This window comes from Doryrhamphus excisus, chromosome 8 (genome assembly GCF_030265055.1).
Source record: "Doryrhamphus excisus isolate RoL2022-K1 chromosome 8, RoL_Dexc_1.0, whole genome shotgun sequence".
Taxonomy (NCBI): domain Eukaryota; kingdom Metazoa; phylum Chordata; class Actinopteri; order Syngnathiformes; family Syngnathidae; genus Doryrhamphus; species Doryrhamphus excisus.
In genome coordinates, this window is record NC_080473.1 from 1,552,621 (window position 1) to 1,573,937 (window position 21,317).

General features: G+C 43.7%; 1 protein-coding gene and 1 long non-coding RNA gene across 3 annotated transcripts; one reads left to right on the forward strand and one right to left on the reverse strand.

Moving 5' to 3' along the window:
* Positions 1–899: 899 nt before the first annotated feature.
* On the forward strand, positions 900–21,219 carry tmem91 (transmembrane protein 91). Of its 2 annotated transcripts, none has more exons than XM_058080070.1 (5): positions 900–1,520; positions 10,077–10,210; positions 10,478–11,724; positions 15,585–15,731; positions 18,107–21,219. In XM_058080070.1, exons 3-5 carry the CDS (start codon positions 11,299–11,301, stop codon positions 18,260–18,262), a joined length of 729 nt encoding a protein of 242 aa, XP_057936053.1. In that variant the 5' UTR covers positions 900–1,520; positions 10,077–10,210; positions 10,478–11,298; the 3' UTR covers positions 18,263–21,219. The 2 variants fall into 2 exon arrangements, with proteins under 2 accessions (XP_057936053.1, XP_057936052.1); XM_058080069.1 differs by having other exon boundaries at positions 10,162–10,210.
* LOC131134602 (uncharacterized) lies at positions 14,960–21,112 on the reverse strand. Its single transcript, XR_009131425.1, has 3 exons — positions 21,038–21,112; positions 15,536–15,715; positions 14,960–15,442 (listed from the first exon to the last, which is right to left on the reverse strand). It is a non-coding gene; the product is annotated as an uncharacterized LOC131134602 (long non-coding RNA).
* Positions 21,220–21,317: the final 98 nt, after the last annotated feature.

Below are 21,317 nucleotides of genomic sequence, written 5' to 3' on the forward strand. Positions count from 1 at the left end.
TCAGAGGACGAGTGGACATCTCATCAAGCTGCCTCCCGGACAGGAGACTGCCAGGAGGCCTCGGGGGAGACTCAGGACACGTTGGAGAGACTATGTCTCTCAACTGCTCTGGGATCGCCTCGGGATGACTCAGGAGGATCTGGACGAAGCAGCCGGGTTAAGGTAAGTCTGTTTCTCTGCTCAGGATGCTGTCCCTGCGTCCCAACTCTAGATAAGCAGAGTTGCTCCTTTTTTGGCGCCAAGGCTGTTTAGGGGATTGAGGTGTCAAGCTAAGGGCTAAGGGAACATGGTTGTGTTTGTTAGTCAGAATGGCCTTCTTCTTGTGTGGAAACCAAAGGAAAGGACAGGAAGTTGCTGTACCAGGGAGTGAGAGAGACACAAAGATGGAGTGGCGGGGGCCGAGCAAAGAGAGCCGAGTGACGCCGGAGGATTGGTGTATTGATCCCTGCGTGGCCATGATGGACTCTGGAGCTGAAGACAAATACGCTTTCAGGCAGGCGGCTTTGCGACCGCCGCACAAACATCCCAACAATAACACATAAAATGCTTAAAGCGTGATGAGGGAGCTGTGTGTGTGTGTGGGGGGGGCGGGGGGGTGTCTGCGCCTCATGAAATAGTCAACATAAGCCTGCAGCATTGATTGGCGGTGCTGCAGAGCTTGAACCAACATGGAGGACACCACCACCACCACGCTGATGCTTCTTCGCTCTCGCTTTGTGAGTCAGGAGGCCCAAAGTGGGTCACGGGGTGAGGTGGGCACACATGGAGATGACGTAGAATGGAGTCATCCTCACACACACACACACGCTGCATAACATCACCCTGCCTCCCCCATCTTTTGTTCTCCCACCTCTTCATGCTGATTGCTCTCTCTTTGCAGAGCAGATTTTGCACCTTTTTGGATGCAGCAGCGGTGCAGCTTCAATCCAAAGAGATCCACTGGGATCCCAGTCAACACACACACACACACACACACACACATTTATATGTGCACACTAACCTTAAAGCTCTGAATCTCTGGTCTTAACCCCAATCCTAATTCCAACCCAAAATCAAGCCTTGACCTCACTAATCCTCTTAAACAAGTAAGAAAAGGCAAAATGTCCTCACTTAGCATGCTTGTTTCTGTCCCCAGCAGTAATTGAAACACAACACACACACACACACACACACACACACGCAGGGGCTGCCTGTGTAAAGAGGCGGGCTTTAGGACCCGGTGGTGATGTAGCTGCAAAGCGGAGGAGAGGGCTGCAGTGTCTTGAAGGAAGCTGGAGAGAAGCTGAGAGGGTCACAGAGAAGTTTGCATGCGTGGAGAGACGCTCCGAGGAAGAAGACGAGGATGGGAGAGGACACGGCGCGTGGGGGGGGGAGAGGCTGCCAGGTGCGTTGACAGCAATAACATCCTCTCGTGTGCTGGTACGTGCATACAGTAGCTGTGTGCGCTCACGGATGCAAAACAAGGAGCACGGGATTGTCTTCACAGAGGACTCGTCGTGAGGACACAGTCCAGCCCGAAGGTGAGATAAACACGATGTGGAGATTTAGGAAGGGAAGTGAGGTTTATGCAGGATTTGCATGGTTCTGATCTACATGGTGCTTTTCTAGGTACTCTAAGACCCTGATCAGTAGGTTTTTAAAAATAACTTGGGAGGTGGAGACAGGAGAAAGGTGAATAGGAAAGTGAAAACTAAAATAAAAATACAATACAAAAATAGAAATAGGGTGTTTCCAACAATGGCCGCATACTAAAAAATCAAAGGATGCGGGGGTGCCATATTGCATATTTTGAAAAAATGCTTTAAAAAACAACCTTCGTATATATTTGAAGATGTAGCGTTTTTTTATTAGCAACCTTTCAGCTTCTTCGCTTTACATTTTCCCTTTTTTCACACTTTTTGCATCATTATTTCGACAATGTGTCGTGGGCCTATAAAAAACAAGCTGTGGGCCACAATCGGCCCTCAGGTTGCACTTTTAACACCCCTTGCTTTAGTGCCTGCGGATTGTTTTTGTATTGGCCCGCAGTCCAGTCTGAGAATGCAAATAACCAATAAAACATCTTTAAAAAAACAGCAAAATGCATTATGTAAGCAGAAAAGTTGAAAACAGTAATAATAATAATGATAATAATAATAATAATCATACCCACATGTTGGTTTTGGCCTGTTTAAATGATTCTAAATAGTGAAACGGCCACGGGATTCTTTGATTTTTCACCACCGGCTTGTGAAATGTTGTGTCCAATGACACTGAAACCGTAAGGGAGGGGTCGTGAGTTTGTTGTTTTTGTTTACATCGACCTCATTTGAACGTTGTGGACGAGGCGTCAGGAGGGGAGTGTGTTTGTGTAACGGTGGTGTTGATACCATAAAATGATGAGCTGGCAAACGCAGCGCTGAGAGCTCGTTATCATAATAATTAGAAAAGCATTGAGGACACGCTGCGAAACACACACACACACACACACACACACACACACACACACACACTGGTGCCTTTAAAAAGCATCAGGCGTGTCATCAGCAGGCTGCTCTTGATAGATTGCGATGCTCCTGTACAGTGGAAGCAAACATGACACGTTAAATGTCAAGCTTGTTCCAAACACCACTTCATCAATTATGACTAATTGCTGTCGTGTGATTTCGTCAATGACGTTTCACTCACTTGTAATGTGCACGAGTAGTAGCGATCCATGGCTGCCATGCATGCAGAATGTTATTTATTTATGTCAGAGAGGAACTATTCAACCGGCAGCCTCGAAATGACACCAGTCCCGTACGCTCAGTCCAGATCTACCGCAGACCATATTTTGCAGAGCACTCCTGTCCTATAGAGGATCTTTTGCAGAAGATTCCTAAAATAGGAGCGTGTTCCTCTGTTCTGGCATTTTTGAAGAAGGTCCTTAAAAACAGCAGGCCTCCTGTCATCAAAAGTTATTTGCATTTTTTGTGCACATTCATCAAAACAGCAGAGCACTCCTGTCATATCGAAGATCTTTTGCAGTTGATCCCTAAAACAGCAAAGCTCGCCTGACGTTAAGACCTTTGATTCGAGTTGCCACAGTAAATTCTTAAAAACAGCAAAGCACTACTGTCATAAAGATCTTTTTTTAGTGTTTTTGCAGTAGATTCCTAAAAACAGCAGAGAGCTCATGTCATTAAGATCTTTCATTGCCGCTTTTGCGGTATATTCCTAAAAACAGCAGAGCACTTCTGTCATAAACATCTCTGATTAGTGTTTCCACAGGAGATTCCTAACAACAGCAGAGCACTCATGTCATAAAGATCTTTCGTTAGTGTTTTTGCAGTAGATTCCTAAAAACAGCAAAGCACTTCTGTCATAAACATCTTTGATTAGTGTTTCTGCGGTAGATTCCTAAAAACAGCAGAGCACTTCTGTCATAAAGAGCTTTCATTATTGTTTCTGCGGTAGATTCCTAAAAACAGCAGAGCACTTCTGTCATAAAGAGCTTTCATTATTGTTTCTGCGGTAGATTCCTAAAAACAGCAGAGCACTCCTGTCATAAACATCTTTGATTAGTGTTTCTGCGGTAGATTCCTAACAACAGCAGAGCACTCATGTCATTAAGATCTTTCGTTAGTGTTTTTGCAGTAGATTCCTAAAAAACAGCAAAGCACTTCTGTTATGAAGATCTTTGATTAGTGTTTCTGCGGTAGATTCCTAAAAACAGCAGAGCACTTCTGTCATAAACATCTTTGATTAGTGATTCTACGCTTAGATTCCTAACAACAGCAGAACACTCATGTCATAAAGATCTTTCATTATTGTTTCTGCGGTAGATTCCTAAAAACAGCAGAGTACTTTTGTCATAAACATCTTTGATTAGTATTTCTGCAGTAGATTCCTAAAAACAGCAGAGCACCACTTGTAGTTTAGAGAAATTTTGACTTGTGTTTTTGAAGAAGGTCCATAAAAACAACAAAGTGTTTCAGTCTTGTGGATATTGAGCAATAAAACCTTAACAAAACCTTAACGGCAGAGCACTCGTGTCATATAGAAGATCTTTGACCAACATTTTGGCAACAGATTGAAGAAAAAAACAAAACCGTGGCATCTTCCCGTAACGTAGAGGATCTTTAACTACTGTTTTTGCAGTGCGTCCTCACAGCAGAGGTGCTGCGGCCATATTTAAGATTCGACTAGCTTTAGTGTGATTTCAGGGGTTTTAAAAATGCGTCACATGGACAAGGATAGAGTCGGCTAGCGCTGGCGTAGGAAAGCGACACCAGCATGAGCGGTCACCTCCAAGTCGTCCATAAGCTCTGCAAATGATTGCAAAGTGGGTTGGAAACAGCTGCAGGAGGCAGCGAGACACAATTGAGTCATGCACACAAACGCACACTATTGTGCAGCACACAGCCTGCCAGCATGTGTGTGTGTGTGTGTGTGTGTGTGTGTGTGTGTCATCATGATGCACATCACAGAACACTGTGTCCAACATAAGACACACCTCACTGCACACTGGAGAGTGTGTGTGTTTGAGGTTTTCCTGGTGTTGTGAGGACCCGGTGAGAGCGTGGGGACTCCTGAGGACATGATTGTCCTTTATCCTGCAGCCGTGTTGTGTTGTTAAATGTCAAACCCGTATCCAAAAGATGCTGCCCTTGTCAGGTACATGTCTGTGAAGGGTATTGCAGTAAATTTCATCTGCAGCAGCACTCCTACGCTGCTGAAGGGAGGAGCGCATACATGCACATGCCAAATAAAGTGTGTGTGTTTTATGACAGGTTTTCCTGGCACCGCGTGGACTTGGTCCCGGTGTGGGCACCCCCGGGGACACCCCACCCCTTTAAAATATTACCTTGACGCCTTCTCGTAGTGTTAGGGGAAGGTTAAAGGTTAAACCTAGCACATGTTAGCAGTGTAGTAGATGTAAGGAGCGCATACATGGATACAAACATATGAATGTAAACAAAGCTTATTATTGATGATTAATATGTGACTGTGCTAGCGGGTCAGTGATCACAGAGTAATTCTGCGGAACGCTGTCATCCCTGCATGCTAATGCGATGTTAGCGCGTCCTTACTGGAAGGCGGGAACCATCCCTTGCAGTTCTTATCGAGCCCGGCAGACGAGAACAAGCAAAATGGCAAATTAGCCTGCGCTTGGTTTATCCTGCAGCCAGTGCTCCGTGCGTTTCCATAGGAACAGGAGGTTACTTTGGGCACGGCGTAAGGTTTTGTTTTTTTTTTTTTCCCTTTTTACTCATCCCGCCTCATCCTCATCACAGATGAGGACGCGGGCCGAGAGAAAGAGAGATAGAGAAGCTTGGAGATGAAATCAATAGGGCCATTTAAGTGCCACTTTCCCTGCGGCGTGTCTCCAAGGCTGCTGCGCTCTTATTGGCCGGACATCAATGTGTTTTCATCAGTAGCCTCTCACTGCTCCAATTTCCTGCAGCCACACTGCATTTCTTCCCTTTGAGTGACTTCACTGGCTGTGCATTTGTGTAGCAGCACCGCTCTTACAGCAATTACCTACAGCGCTGTTCTTCGTGTGTGTGTGTGTGTGTGTGTGTGTGTTAGTTTGCAGAGTGGCTGAAAATCAGACAAAGTCAGCAGCAGCAACAGCAGTTTGGACTTTAGCTTCCTTTTCCTGTTGTACCTCAACTTTCCCTACTTGTACTCTACTGTGTTGCATATGGTCTTATTATGTAATTATGTTATGTTATTATGTTATTGGCAACACTGTTTACTTTCAAAGGCTGAACATAGTAATTCCTTGTCACGTTGCACCTTTTTTTCCAAAAATATATGAATAAATCATGCTGTTTTGCTGTTGTATGCGTCCTATTGTTAGTCTAAAACAGGGGTGCTCATTAAGTCGATCGCGAGCTACCAGTCGATTGCGGAGGTGGTACTGGTCGATCGCTGGTCGATCGCGGCGTGACATTAAAAAAATATCATCCCAGCATCAATGCCGTCACTTGATTGATATACAGGGCAGCCATTCAGATGACAACTGAATGTTGCCCTTCGGGCGACCAATCAAATCAAACAACGTCTCTAAGTGCAGCAGAACTTACCATGTCAGCCTATCATCCATCCCCGTTACTTGATTGACATACAGGACAACCAGTCAGATGACAACTGAATTTTGACCTTTAGGTCACCGCTCATGCGTAAACAACGATGCAAAGTGCTAAGCTAGTCGGCGAATTGCGAGATTTTAAAGCCCTCGCTAAAGTTTATGGTCACTAAAATGAGTGAAGGAGCTGGACCAAGTAAAAAGGCAAAAACTGGACCAAGTAAAAAGGCAAAAAACATATCACTTCCATACGGATATGGAATATTATACAGATATTATGATACGGATATTATCCATGACTGATAAACATTTGGAAGTGTGCTTGAGGCTGGCTATCAGCAGCTACTGTCCGGACTATGCATCCCTGGCTGGTTCAATTCAGTGCAAGTCATCAAAGTAAACTCAGGTAATTCCAAAAAATGTTAATAGTTAATTATGTGTGTTTTGCAATATTGGCTCATTTGGTTATGTAAGGTACATCAACATACATTGTACGTACAAATAATCCTCAATACATTTGAAAATAAATAGATGTTTTGCATTTTTGTAGTGGGTAGATCATTTTGACTCGGTCATTTTAAAAGTAGCTCGCATGCTGAAAAAGTGTGAGCACCCCTGGTCTAAAATATGCATATTTAAGCACATTTTAGCTAAATGAGGATTTTCTGGCATAAAAATGGCTAAATTAAGTCAAATACAAATATAAGGCATTCAGAAGACTATGGGTTCGAATTTTGTGATGCAGCGCAAGGTGGCGCAGGGTGGCGCACCCAATGCAGTAGTAATTTTGTCCAGCTCACCAATTCGATAGACAGCCCCCCTAAATAAATGGCTTTTCCCCCGAAATCAACATTTCAGAAGTGAAAAGAATAGCCCGTTTCCGTGGTTCTGCCAGATCCCAGAGCACCGGAACACATTTACAGCAACACACGTCTCATTTACGGATAACATTTCTTATTATGTCTACTGTATTAGGTAATAGGCGGGTAAAAGTAACTATAGGGGTGTTATTTCATGTCTAGAGGGCTCTAATAAAATATTACAACAGTTTTATTTTTTAATACTCCACTTATGAATAAGGAATTCTACTTCACTTATTGTTGGATAACCAAGGGATTAGAGACACTTTTGGCCTTCGATTTGCTGATATTTGGAAATACTTTCTCCAAATTGAAATAAGAAGTACTGGAAATGATTTGCTCAAGGGGGACGAACTTGGGCTGTGATTAGACCAAATGTTGTGTTATTCATTCACTCAATTTCTATGCCGCTTATCCTCATTAGCGGATGTTGTGTAACAGTTTTCATTCAGCTTTTTAGGTGTGATTTTTACCGTAATGCAAAGTATAATCAGGCAGTGGAGATTCGAGTTCTAGCGCTATTTTGGCGTAACATCGCTGATGTCCTTTGCAAAGCGTATACACTGCATTCCCCGTACAACATTTGTTTGTGGCAGAAATCCAAAATAAAAACCCTGCGCACAAACAAAAACGCAAAATTGCGGCCCTATCTAGATGGCACAAGGCATGCTGGGTAACTGCCGGTAGTTTTTTCCAACACACTGCACAGTATTCAGACATTTGCCGGGGCTTTTCTGGTCTCCCATAGCATCCAAACAGCATTGCTTTGTCTTGAGCAAGCATAAGCATTGCCAATTATGCAAATTGAACAAAAAAACTCATATAAAAAGTGCATACAATTATTTGTGTTCAACTCCACTGTACCAATTTTTGGTTGGTTCCATTGCACATACAGTATGCTGCGGTACGTGTGTGTTTACTGGTTTGCTATCCAGGATGCTAAAGCTGCATTGTCCCCACGGAATCGATGAATAAAGCAATCCATAGAGGTGAGTCAGACGGGAGGAGCTGAGTGGATGCGTGATGGAGGAGGTGGGGTGCTGGTGCGGGGGCCGTGGCGGGGGGGTGGCTGGATACTCTTGTTACACGGTGTTGGTGATTTGTGGCAGCGTCCTTGTCACCTCCCTTGTAGGCGCCGCGCTCTTTTATTATAAGCGCCGCAGAACGTGAAGAGGAGGGAGGCTGACAGAAGTCTTTTCATCGAGGTGCTGGCAGGAGGGGGTGGGGTGTAATAACCTGAGTGCATCTCTCCTGGAATGAAGCTGCAGTGCTCTGGGGATGTGTGTGTGTGTGTGTGTGTGTGTGTTGACATGGGCACGTCAGCCATTGCACATCTTGTTCAATATGAGCCCTCCATGATGGGGTAGCAGCAGCGAGGCGCAGTGAAGTACTACAACAACCAGTAGCATGGCTTTCTATAGCTGGAATGAAAAAGTCCACAAAGGTGGTGTATTGATTCTTTTCCGTGTTTACAAGAAGCCTGCAGCAACTTCTATTCCTAAGCAACAAGCCTACACTTGAAACATTGTGATGAAAATGTACTATGTTTGATGAGAACGCCATATATTTTAGTAGTACACAACGATACCATGTAGCTTTCAATCTGCTGTGGTATTCTGTCTGTGTCATGCATTCTACATGTATCCTTCCGCTATCATTATGTAGCTGCCTGGTATCCACTGTGTATCCATGATATAGCCATCGGGTATCACTGTGTATCAATCAATCCAAGTCTACCAATCATGTATCGTTCACATATCAACATATATCGGTTAATCCTGTGTCGGTATCTACCAGGTATCTTCATACATCCATCAGGTATCCATCAAGTGGTATCCTGTATCTATCATTTAACCTCATGTATCTATCCGGTATCCTTGTAGAGTCAATCAATCATATCATCATGTATCGAGTGGTTATCATTGTGTATTCGTCAATCAAGAATCATGCATCGAGAAATCCTGTATCAGTAATCTATCAATTGCGTACATCATCATGTATCCATCATACAGCATCATGTGGCTATCATATATCATCATGTATCCATCAGGCGTCATTGTGTATCTCTCATACATCATCATGTATGCATCAGGTATCTGTCATATAGCATCATATCTATCATATATCATCATGTATCTGTCATACAGCATCATATCTGTCATATATCAGCATGTACCCAACAGGTATCATCATGTATCCCTCAAGAATCATCATGTATCCATCAGATATCATCATGTATCCATCAGGTATCATCATATATCTGTCACATAGTATCATGTATCCATCAGGTATCATCATGTATCCATCAGATATCATCATGTATCTGTCATATATCATCATGTATCCCTCAAGAATCATCATGTATCCATCAGATATCATCATGTATCTGTCATATATCATCACGTATCCATCAGGTATCATCATATATCTGTCACATAGTATCATGTATCCATCAGGTATCATCATGTATCCATCAGATATCATCATGTATCTGTCATATATCATCATGTATCCATCAGGTATCATCATATATCTGTCACATAGTATCATGTATCCATCAGGTATCATGTATCGATCATATATCATCGTGTATCCATCAGGTATCATCATGTATCTGTCATATAGCAGCATATCTGTCATATACCATCATGTATCCATCAGGTATCATCATGTTATCTGTCACATAATATCATGTATCCATCATATATCACTGTGTATCCATCAGGTATCATCATGTATCTGTCATATAGCAGCATATCTGTCATATACCATCATGTATCCATCAGGTATCATCATGTTATCTGTCACATAATATCATGTATCCATCATATATCACTGTGTATCCATCAGGTATCATCATGTATCTGTCATATAGCATCATATCTGTCATATATCAGCATGTACCCAGCAGGTATCATCATGTATCCCTCAAGAATCATCATGTATCCATCATATAGCATCATGTGCCTGTCATATACCATCATGTATCCATCAGATATCATCATGTATCCATCAGGTATCATGTATCAACCATATATCATCGCGTATCCACCAGGTATCATCATTTATCTGTCATATATAATCAGGTATCAAGCATATAGCATCATTATCCTGTATTCATCCCTCATCAAGTGTGCCTCAGGTATCAATCTTGTATCTTCCAGGTATTGTGAAGTATCTACCAGTCCTGTATCAAGTATCAAACCATGATGTGCAGTTCTACTGTAACGTCTTCTGGTGTCTCTGCAGAGCACGTCCTGATGTCTGAGGCCTTCCAGGAGGAGTCAATCAGAACCCAGTAAGTGTATTGATCCAAAAGTTAACTTTGTAAACGTCACCCAGAGGTCCACGTTTAAAAAGTAGAACACATCTGCTCTCCAATTCAATTTGAAAGTTCTTCTCTGGGCTTTGGAGGACGTGTACGTTTCACAGCAGCAGCAGCAGCAGCAGCAGCGCCTCAGTCTTTTCAGAAAGATAAAATAGCGCAGCACTCATTGATCACCAGTGGAGGACAATTGTTCCTGCATGACGAGAGAGTTGACGCTTGTCTTTCTTCTCTTTCCAGACTTCCTCTTCTTCCTCCTCGAGGATAAAGAGCCTCGCTCTGCTCGTTTGTCCTGAATTCAGGCTTGTGAAGTTGGACATTAAAAATACATGTCCCACAGGAGCTCAGGCCAGCAGCAAAGCCGGCGTACCATAAATCAACACGCCGCCTCTTTGATTTCTTCATCATGGCACGCTGCGGCTGCTGCGGTGGCGGCGGCGGCGGCAGACGCGGGCGCGGCCCGGCGCTGGCGGGCCGGCTGACCTGCCGAGGCGCACCGTAGGATTTATTTGTGGAGCCTCATTGCTTTTACAGATTAACTGCCCTCCAATATGCCCCCAATCCGCCCATCCAGCCGCTAGTTTGACTGCTGCCGCATAAGCAAGCGTCAGTGCAGTCATCCGGAACATTTGGGACGCATTTAAATCACAGCAGCATATTTTACCTTGTCCTTCCTCAACTGTCTCAACTTTCTTCCTCATCCTCGACACCGGGGATTTATTCTCTTTCCACAAGACGTACTTTAAGACTTCTTCCAGCAGGGCGTGTTCACAGGCCTGCTGAGGAGGTCCATAATTCAGACGTTATTATATTCATGAAGTCATCCTGGTGTGACGCCAACAGTCGATGACATCGTGTGGAATCTTTGAGAGGATTGCTGCTGTCCTCCGGAGCAACGCGTTTAGTAAGAGAGAAATCAAAGAATTGGATTAAAGATGGATTATCAGTGAAAGACTAGCAGCCAGCAAAGCATCTGCCTGAGCGTAATCCCATTGTGGAGCCGCTGGGCCACTCCGATTCTGCAGATTACATTTGGGCGTGGATGCCGCTCAAAGACAGCGATGGAGAACCGCGATGAGCTGGAGCACCCTCTTCTGGGAGAAAATCCACATCCCAGCCGGGTGACGGCGCCCGGGGCGGCACCTGGAGGCGTCTTCAAGGGGATCCTGGTCAAGTGCGAAGAGGACAGGGCCTACCCTCCTCTGGCGTGGAGGGGCTACTGTGGACATCCTCCAGATGTTGTTCAGCAGCAGCCCCAGCAGCTTCTGGACCCCTGTTCTTTGCCTCACACGCTGGAGTCCTTCTACCCGGCCGCCCCCATCTGGGGTCACGCGGACTCCCTGCTCAGCAAGGACTACCTGGAGACCACATTTGTGGACATCGGGCCCGGGTCCACGCTGGAGAGGAAGCTGCTGGCCGAGGCGCACGACTTCCACAGCGCGTCCTACAGCTTGGATGACGAGGACGACCTGCTACCCGATTCCGACGTAAGACAAAGCTTTTTGGGGGGGGGGGGGTTATTTTGTGATGCCACCATGACCGCAAAGGCGTTAAAGTGTGATGATAACCATAGAGCAGGAAACTGTAAACTGTAAGTAAAATATTTTGACATTTCTCCACAGATACAAACATCAAAATGTTCAGATCATTCAGGGCATGCAACCCATGAAAAATTCCCATATTTTGTTTTGTACTTCCATATTTCCCGTGACAAAAATCCCATAAAAAAAGTAATGGACCATTTTTTAGAAGCTCCAAATTTCTCGTATTTGTCAACCGATTGAAAGTATTCCAACATCAGAATGTTCAGCTCATTCAAGAAACGGTTTTCAGCATCGCACAAATTTCCATTTTACCCAAAATTCCACATTATCCATAACACAAACTATAGGATTGACAATTCTCAAAGCTTCCGCATTCCTCAACCAAATTCTAACTGGTCCAACATCAAAATGGTCAGCTCCGTCTGGACTGGAAACCTGTATATGGACATGTCACCCCCCCCTCAGAATTCCCTAATTTTCCATACTTCCTATTTTTTTGCAACAACATTCCCATTGAAAATGGAATAGATAAAGTTCCACATTTCTCACAATTCTCAACCAATTCAACCATTCCAACATAAAAACGTTCAGCTCACTCAAAGCATTCGGACAAAAAGTTCCAAATTTTTCTTTCAAATTCCACATTTTTCACAACACAAACACCCTTTGATTTTGAAATTTCTTACTACTTCCACATTTGTCGACCAAGCCGTTCCAACATCAAAATGTTCAGCTCATTCGGGAAATGGGGCCTATCTTGGGAGACATTCCACAAAAATTCCGACATTTTCCATGATAATGTTCCCATCAAAAATGAATGGACAAAGTTCGACAATGGGAGTGTAAAGGTGACTATAGGGGTGCTATTTCATGTCTAAAGGGCTTTAAAAACATATTTAGAAGGTTGTAACCAGGTTTTCCATGCTCTGACTACACAACTATTCGATTTACGAATAGGAAGTCCTACATCATGGAAATTCACTTATCACGGTCATGTCTGGAAGCGGTTAACGGTGATAAAGGAGGGATATTATGATTATCTATGTATTCAGTTCTTTTTTTAAATATGACAAAAAGACCAGTGTGCTTATCCAGGCCATGTTTTTTGTTAACGTTTGACCAGGACGCTGTGGGGTTGTCATATTTCCTACGTTCCATCTGCCTGGAATGCAACACTAAAACACAGACAGGTTCTACTCGTGTAAAGGGTTCATTAAAAAAGTAATTATTCCTCAGTTCAATGATGAAAGCAGGCTGTACTAAAGAGCAAACAATATTTAATCGGCCAGTTTAAATGTTTGACACGTCGGCTGCTGCTGCTGCTGCTGCTGCTGGGAGGATGCTTACATTAAAAAAGCACAAGCCTCTCCCTCATATTGTGAGGACAGACTTAAAAATAGACGTAAGCAAAGTATTTTGGGGACAGCGGCAAACGAAACCTGTCAAAAAGTCAGACTGCATGAAGCTGGGTGCAGGTAAGAAAGCCGCAGAAGCGATGCGGGATGACAGCTCTGTCACGTGACGTTTGAGGAACGGCACAAAAAAAGCCCCCGAAATAGGACGAGAAATCAAAAATCAGGAGCCCGTATGAGTCTGTTTTACATTTCTTTTCATGAGCAGAAACACTTAGCATATAGCTGACGTCAAACAGTTGCTCCTCAAGGACAAACAAAGATGTTTATTTTTTTAAATAAAGCTCATTCGCAATTCTGGCGGCGGTGCAGTCATGCAAAAGTTCAGGCTTGTGGGAAGAGAACCTTGCGGTGACCTTAAAGGCAACACGGCATCTTCTTCTCCTTCAGCACACTTCACTAAGCAAACATTTATTTCGGGACCCAGCGCCTCCAAGATGGCGGGTCACTGACACCGGAGAGGCGGGAGAAAGCACGAGCGCAGCGCCGCAAATTCTGCGTTTACAGGAGTGTATCGGAATGTACCCGATATATGGAGCTAATGTCAGGCCATGAGAGGACGCGTGCATGGCGGAGGTGCAGACGCATGTTTTGCATACGCTGTTATGGCAAGGGAGGGTGTGAGGGGGTTGGTGTGTTGGGGGGGGGGGGGGGGGGGGGCGATGTGTGCACCAAGTCAGATAGAATAAGCGGTGCTTTGGCAAAGAAGCGTGAGTCATGAGCGGCCTGTCAGAACTCGTCCGTGCAGGCTAACCTCATTCAGTCACATGACCTCAGTGGCACCAGCAAAGTTCCACCGCTGCGAGACATGAAGGCCGAGCACGCGCTTCGCTTTACGCTTTCGGGCCTCTTTTGGAGCGGAAATAACTCGTATAGGTCAGATGCCTGGCAGAAACTCCACTACTGAAACGGCGTTTTCTTGATGTTGATGATGTTCGTGTGTTCTTTGTGCAGACCTCCGCCAAGGTCATACAAGCCTAAACATGTCAAATACATAATTCAACCGTTCATATTTTTACAGAAAATGCCTTAAAACAGCAACAATGTCCCATCATATACAGTACATGGGATCTTTGACTCTGGTTTTTGCAGTAGATTCCTAAAAACAGCAGTATAAACAAAGCCTTCCATTTCTACATCTTCTATTTATCTGGTAAAACATCTTGGTCTACACGAAGCTTAGTAAATTACATCTTTATTTCCACAGAACTGAGTCTTAAAACCAGCAGAATGCTCCTGTCACAGAGAGGATCTGTGACTTGTGTTTTTGCAATACACTCCTAAAAGCAGCATAGCATTCTGGTCATATAGAGGATCTTTGACTAGCATTTTTGCAGCCAATTACCAAAAACAGCACAACTCTCTGGTCATATGGAGAATCGTTGAATAGCATTTTTGCAGCCAATTACCAAAAACAGCACAACTCTTTGGTCATATAGAGGATCTTTGACTTTTTTGCAGCCAATTACCAAAAACAGCACAACTCTCTGGTCATATAGAGGATGTTTGACTAGCATTTTTGCAGTCAATTACCAAAAACAGCACAGCACTCTGGCCATATAGAGAATCTTTGACTAGCATTTTTGCAGCCAATTACCAAAAACAGCACAACTCTCTGGTCATATAGAGAATCTTTGACTAGCATTTTTGCAGCCAATTACCAAAAACAGCACAGCGCTCTGGTCATATAGAGGATCTTTGACTAGCATTTTTGCAGCCATTTACCAAAAACAGCACAGCACTCTGGTCATATAGGGGATCTTTGACTAGCATTTTTGCAGCCAATTACCAAAAACAGCACAGCACATTGGTCACAGAGAGGATCTTTGACTAGCCTTTTTGCAGCCAATTACCAAAAACAGCACAGCGGTCTGGTCATATAGAGAATCTTTGACTAGCATTTTTGCAGCCAATTACCAAAAACAGCACAGCACTCGGGTCATATAGATGATCTTTGACCAATATTTTACAGGGGATTTCTAAACACAGCAGAGCACTCCTATGATATATAAGAACTATGTACAGTAAGATCAGTTTTTGCATTGGATTCCCAAAAACAGCACTATTGTTACTGTATATATAAGCTGTTTCTGCTGTTGTGGTAAATTGTGAAAACCAGCAAAAAGCTTCTGTCATAGAGGATGTTTGACTAGTTGTTTTGCAATACGCTCCTAAAAACAGCACTCGGAAAGTGTTTGCTTCGTGTTTTTGCAGCAGGCCCTTAAACTGCTCTTGTTTTCAGTAGATTCCTAAAAACAGCAGAATGCATATATAGGATCTTGGTATGTAGCAAGTGTCCTATAAAGGGTTAAAGTGTGCAAATGCAGAACGATGAAGCCAACCTGACCAGTTCATGTCTGATCTCCCGCCTGCGTCCTCCTTGACCCTCAGGACTCGTCCATTGAAGACTTTAGCGATAGCGACAGCGACAGCAACTTCCCTCTGATGATCCCTCAGGACTACCTGGGCCTCGCTTTCTTCTCCATGCTCTGCTGCTTCTGGCCCCTGGGCATCGCCGCCTTCTACCTCTCGCAGAAGGTACACACACACACACACACACACACACACAGAGAGAGAGAGTGAGCTGACAAGATGCAAGCTGGCACTGTGGTTGGCAGCAGTGGACTAACAGCAGCTTCACTGTTTTAAGTGTAACACAAGTGCAGGGATTACTTAGATTTGTAGGATTAAGTTAACCACACACACTTCCCAGCACGTTTCAATGATGTAAAACTGATGTGAAAAAAGGACTAAAACAAGTGTTTTTTTTTGTACAATACATGTGGTTTGGTGTATAAATGTGGTTCATGACTTCATGACACGGGGCGGAAGTAATGGGACCGGATGGAAAGTAGCAGCAACGCTAACACAAGCATGTCATGGGCAGAGCATGTAGTGCAAAAACTTGTTTCGATATGTCTTCAAAATGTACAACTCTGGCTCAAAGCAACCATTTTGTCCAATTCCGAGGTTTATTCCTAAACCAACTGGTCTCGGAGATTTGGTCCAAATGGCTACCAAATTTGCGCATACTAGACTATACTATTTCCATTCATTCATTTTCTACCACTTTTCCTCACGAGGGTCACGGGGGTGCTGGAGCCTATCCCAGCTGTCTTTGGGCGAGAGGCAGGGTACACCCTGGACTGGTGGCCAGCCAATCACAGGGCACATATAGACAAACAACCATTCACACTCACATTCATACCTATGGACAATTTGGACAGGAAAAAAGTAGCAATTTTATTAGAATAAACATGCTATTTTCTGAAAAAAATAGCAATAAAGTAGCATAGTTTTGGAATATTTTAAAAAATACATTATCAAATATCAAAATATTGTTATTGTAAACTAAAATGATTTATTTTTCCTCTTTTTATTACAAGTAGAAAATTTGCAGGATTTATTTTCTATGAAGAAATATATATATTCATTCATTCATTTTCTACCACTTTTTCCTCGGCCGCGGGGGTGCTGGAGCCTATCCCAGCTGACTTTGGACTGGTGGCCAGCCAATCACAGGGCACATATAGACAAACAACCATTCACACTCACATTCATACCTATGGACAATTTGGAGTCACCAATTAACCTAGCATGTTTTTGGAATGTGGGAGGAAACCGGGGAGTACCCGGAGAAAACCCACGCATGCACGGGGAGAACATGCAAACTCCACACAGAGATAGTCGAGGGTGGAATTGAACCCTGGTCTCCTAGCTGTGAGGTCTGCGCGCTAACCACTTGACCACCGTGCCGTCCTACTATTTTCATTCATTCATTCATTTTCTACCGCTTTTTCTTCACGAGGGTCGCGGGGGTGCTGGAGCCTATCCCAGCTGTCTTCGGGCGTAAGGCGGGGTACACCCTGGACAGGTCGCCAGCCAATCACAGGGCACATATAGACAAACAACCATTCACACTCACATTCATACCTATGGACAATTTGGAGTGGCCAATTAACCTAGCATGTTTTTGGAATGTGGGAGGAAACCGGAGTACCCGGAGAAAACCCACGCATGCACGGGGAGAACATGCAAACTCCACACAGAGATAGTCGAGGGTGGAATTGAACCCTGGTCTCCTAGCTGTGAGGTCTGCGCGCTAACCACTTGACCACCGTGCCGTCCTACTATTTTCATTCATTCATTCATTTTCTACCGCTTTTTCCTCACGAGGGTCGCGGGGGTGCTGGAGCCTATCCCAGCTGTCTTCGGGCGAGAGGCGGTGTACACCCTGGACTGGTCGCCAGCCAATCACAGGGCACATATAGACAAACAACCATTCACACTCACATTCATACCTATGGACAATTTGGAGTGGCCAATTAGCCTAGCATGTTTTTGGAATGTGGGAGGAAACCGGAGTACCCGGAGAAAACCCACGCATGCACGGGGAGAACATGCAAACTCCACACAGAGATGGCCGAGGGCGGGGACCGAACCCTGGTCTCCTAGCTGTGAGGTCTGCGCACTAACCACGAGACCGCCGTGCCGCCAGTATGTTTATATATACTATTCAAATTGGTAGGAAATCAGGACGGCATTGACAGCTGTCATCCAGGAGTCCCCTCTTTATCCCTGGACCCTCCCTAGCGGTGCCATGAACACAAACTCATTAACGCCCCTGCAAAGCAACCTGTGCAATGGATGTCCTTCGTTAAGGTTTAATTAGAGTCATGAGAAGAAGCCCCAAGGTGATGGATTCCCAATACTGCCCGGCGGAGACACAAGGGAGGGGGTCAAATACAAAGACTGGTGAGTAAGGAAGTGATGAAGTAGCCATAAACGTTGGGTTGGCGCTCACTCACAAAGAAGCTTGAAAAGCTCAAATGTTAGGTCATGTCGATGCCACGATTCTGCTGTGTCATCACTTTAGCCGCCTGCTCATGCGCCAAATCTCCCGTGTCTTCCAGACCAACAAGGCTTCCGCCGAGGGCGACTTCCAGGGGGCAAACGCGGCATCTCGCCAGGCTCTGTGGCTCTCCGTTCTCTCCATCGTGTTTGGGATCATCACCTACATCTGCGCCATCGCCGCCCTCATTTCCTACCTGTCCGCCAAGCCGCCATAAATGCCCTCCCACCCCGACATCGGGCGCACAAAAAAGTGGACCTTGTGCACGCTAATTGTAATAATAAGAATAATAAGATTAATTATCACATTTTAGTGCAGCCATTCTTCTTCTGAGGTTGTCTTCTACCTTCAACTCTAAGCGGATGTGCTTGATTTACCCACCTGCAGCGCCCCCTGACACTAGTGTGCGTGTGTTGCCACGTTAGCTTGACCAAATTTAGAAGAAACACTGTAGATATCATTATCACCATGAACAAGTGTGCAGTTAGCAGCGTTAGCAACTTCAAAAAGGACATAGGGGCAGAGGAAAGAACCCTGGTGGACCTCAGTCTGCTTTGGAATCCTCGTGCTGACATCCTGTAGGTCCCATAAGACAATGTTTTCTGAATAATTGCATTTCTAGAATCTAGAAACTAGAATCTGCTGATTGTTAGCATCCACTAGATCAGGGGTGTCCAAACTGCAGCCCAGAGCCATTTGCGGCCCTTGGCTGTTTTATTGGCCCACGGCACATTTGAAAAATATAATTTAATAAGAAAACATAATCATACCACAACAACAGCAAAAAAATAAAATATAATAAAACTATAATAAAATGTAAAATACAAGACTGAAGACAAAATATAATATAAAATAAAAATATAATAAAAAAAGTTGCAGTCTAATGAGAAAAGTCTTAATTTTACGAGCATAGTACGAGGAAAAATAACCTCATAAAGAAAGGTTATTTTTTTATGTTACTATTACGAAAAACAAACCAAACATTTTGGGGAAATTAGCTTGGAATTCATTCAAAATGGAATGTCAATAAATTATAATAAATAATAAATTTGAAATAGTTTGGTGAGGGTTGAGGGGGCAGCAGAAATGGGGGGAAAAACTGATGTTACGAGAAAAGATAGGTGCAATTTTACAAGAATTGTAATATGTAATAGGTTGTAATATGAAAAAATAAATAATTGAAAAATGGGATTGGGGTAAAAAACCTCAAATATAATAATAGGAATAAAGTCATAATATTATGAGAAAAAATGTATTAATCATTTAAGAAGAAAGTTGAAATATTGGGGAATTTTAAAAAAGTAGGAATAAACCAGCAAACACTGAAGTTGATGCCAATAATCTTTTCCATCTATTATATCACAAAGCTGAGGTGCAGTTTTTTCTTGAAATATAAATAACTTCTTAGTACGGAGCCCCAGAGGAGACATGAAGAAAGAAAAAAATTTTGTGTGTGTGTGAGTTTGTATTAGTACTACGTATTAGTCATTTTCTTGTATTGCAGTATCATCTTTCGTCATGTGACGCTGGAAAAATGGAGGACACCCCTGCACTAGATGATATCTTGTGTAGAAATATCTCACGTGTAGAAAAGATGTAAGTAACCCCTTACAAGCCACCTTTTTGCTTCTTTGTTGCTGTCGCTTTTCTGTGTGAACAGCACCGACAGGGAACGGGGGCAACATGCCACAACATTCAGGTCCCGTGGGCGGGATCAGAGCCGTGACAGAGGCCGGGCGATGCTTGTGTGAAAGTGTATCCTGCGTTACCGGGAAGTCAACCGCTTTACCCGCCGACCAATACTTGATGGAATACTTTGCTGCTGTTGCTGTGTGAAAAGTGTGCAGTGACGGCAACGTCGCGGTTTCTGTTGAAAAAGCACTGGCGGGTAAATGCCGTTATGGCTCTGATGCGCCGACAGCGCGGGCTCTGTGTGAAAGGGGCTGGTATCTTGACTGCACGGTTTTTGCTGTGTTGAGGTGCTGCCTTCCAGGAAACTGAAAAGTCGGAAAATTCCAACCTTCAAGGGAAAGCACAATAAGGGAAGGATGCTATGACATGGCCGCACAAAAAAAAGATTGTCGGCCATGTTTTTTGCTTATGTCTGACTTTCTGGTACAGAAACCAGAAGTAAAAAAGGAACAACAGGAAACTCTCCCAATACTTGTGCTTCTCAAATAGTGGGGCGGGTCCTCTGCTCAATGCTAACACGTGTTATATGATGTCTTATTTTCTCTTATTATGTCTACTCTATAGGTTAATGGAGTGTAAAAGTGACTATAGGGGTGTTATTTTATGTCTCTGGGGCTCTAGTATTGTATCAGACATATTTAGAGGATCAGAAGCAGGTTTTCTATGCTCCAACTATGAAAATAGTCCATTCATACAAAAAGAATCACATTTTGTGGAAATTCACTGATCATTGTCAGATCTGGAGCCAATTAACCATGATAAATGAGGGATGACTGTAAAAGTTCAACTTTAACAAAATAGCTTAGCTTTGCGTTAAATAAACGACAAAGCAATGTAGTGTCATCTTTAATCATGAATAATTTGTGATTAAACCTCAAAAACGTAGCCATGGTAAACTGTGAGTGGGATATTTCCGACTTCCCAGCCGTCCTGAATGCAGCGCGTGAGTTAGTATCTCATGTACACACGTTTCTATGTTGTCGTGCACATGAGTTAATATCTCAGGTTTTATTGTCTGGTGCAACAATGTACGATACAAGCGAGCGTCTTGTATAGATATTTCACTTGCACACAAGAGGCTAACTTTTGTGCTTCGGTTCAAACAAAGACTGGATCTTGTGAGGAGGTGAGAGCAAAGAGACATGGACGCTATCAAGTGCCAAAAGGGTGGGAAAACGTACGAGGGGAATCCGGAGTGGACCGGCGTGCCATGAGGGACTCTTTTCTATGTAGATGTAGTTTTTATATGATAGAGTGCACATCGTAACAACTAAAGACACACAAAGATGACCTGTGATACCTCCTCAGCTTCCACCGTCCTCCGACAATCCTCCAGCCGTCTCCAGCTCCGCCCGGACTGCTCACTTCCTGTCACATGACACCTGGACACTGGCGGAATGGCTGATGGGACTCTTGCAAATAAATGACAGGAAGGAAATAACAGTCTGTCTTAATAATAATAATAAACACGCACTTGTTTGACTTGATTTGTTTATTCCCTGAAATTCAAAAATAGAGGGTCAATGTCTTTAAAAATACTAAATAAAAATAAAACACATAAAGACATAAATGGCCACTTA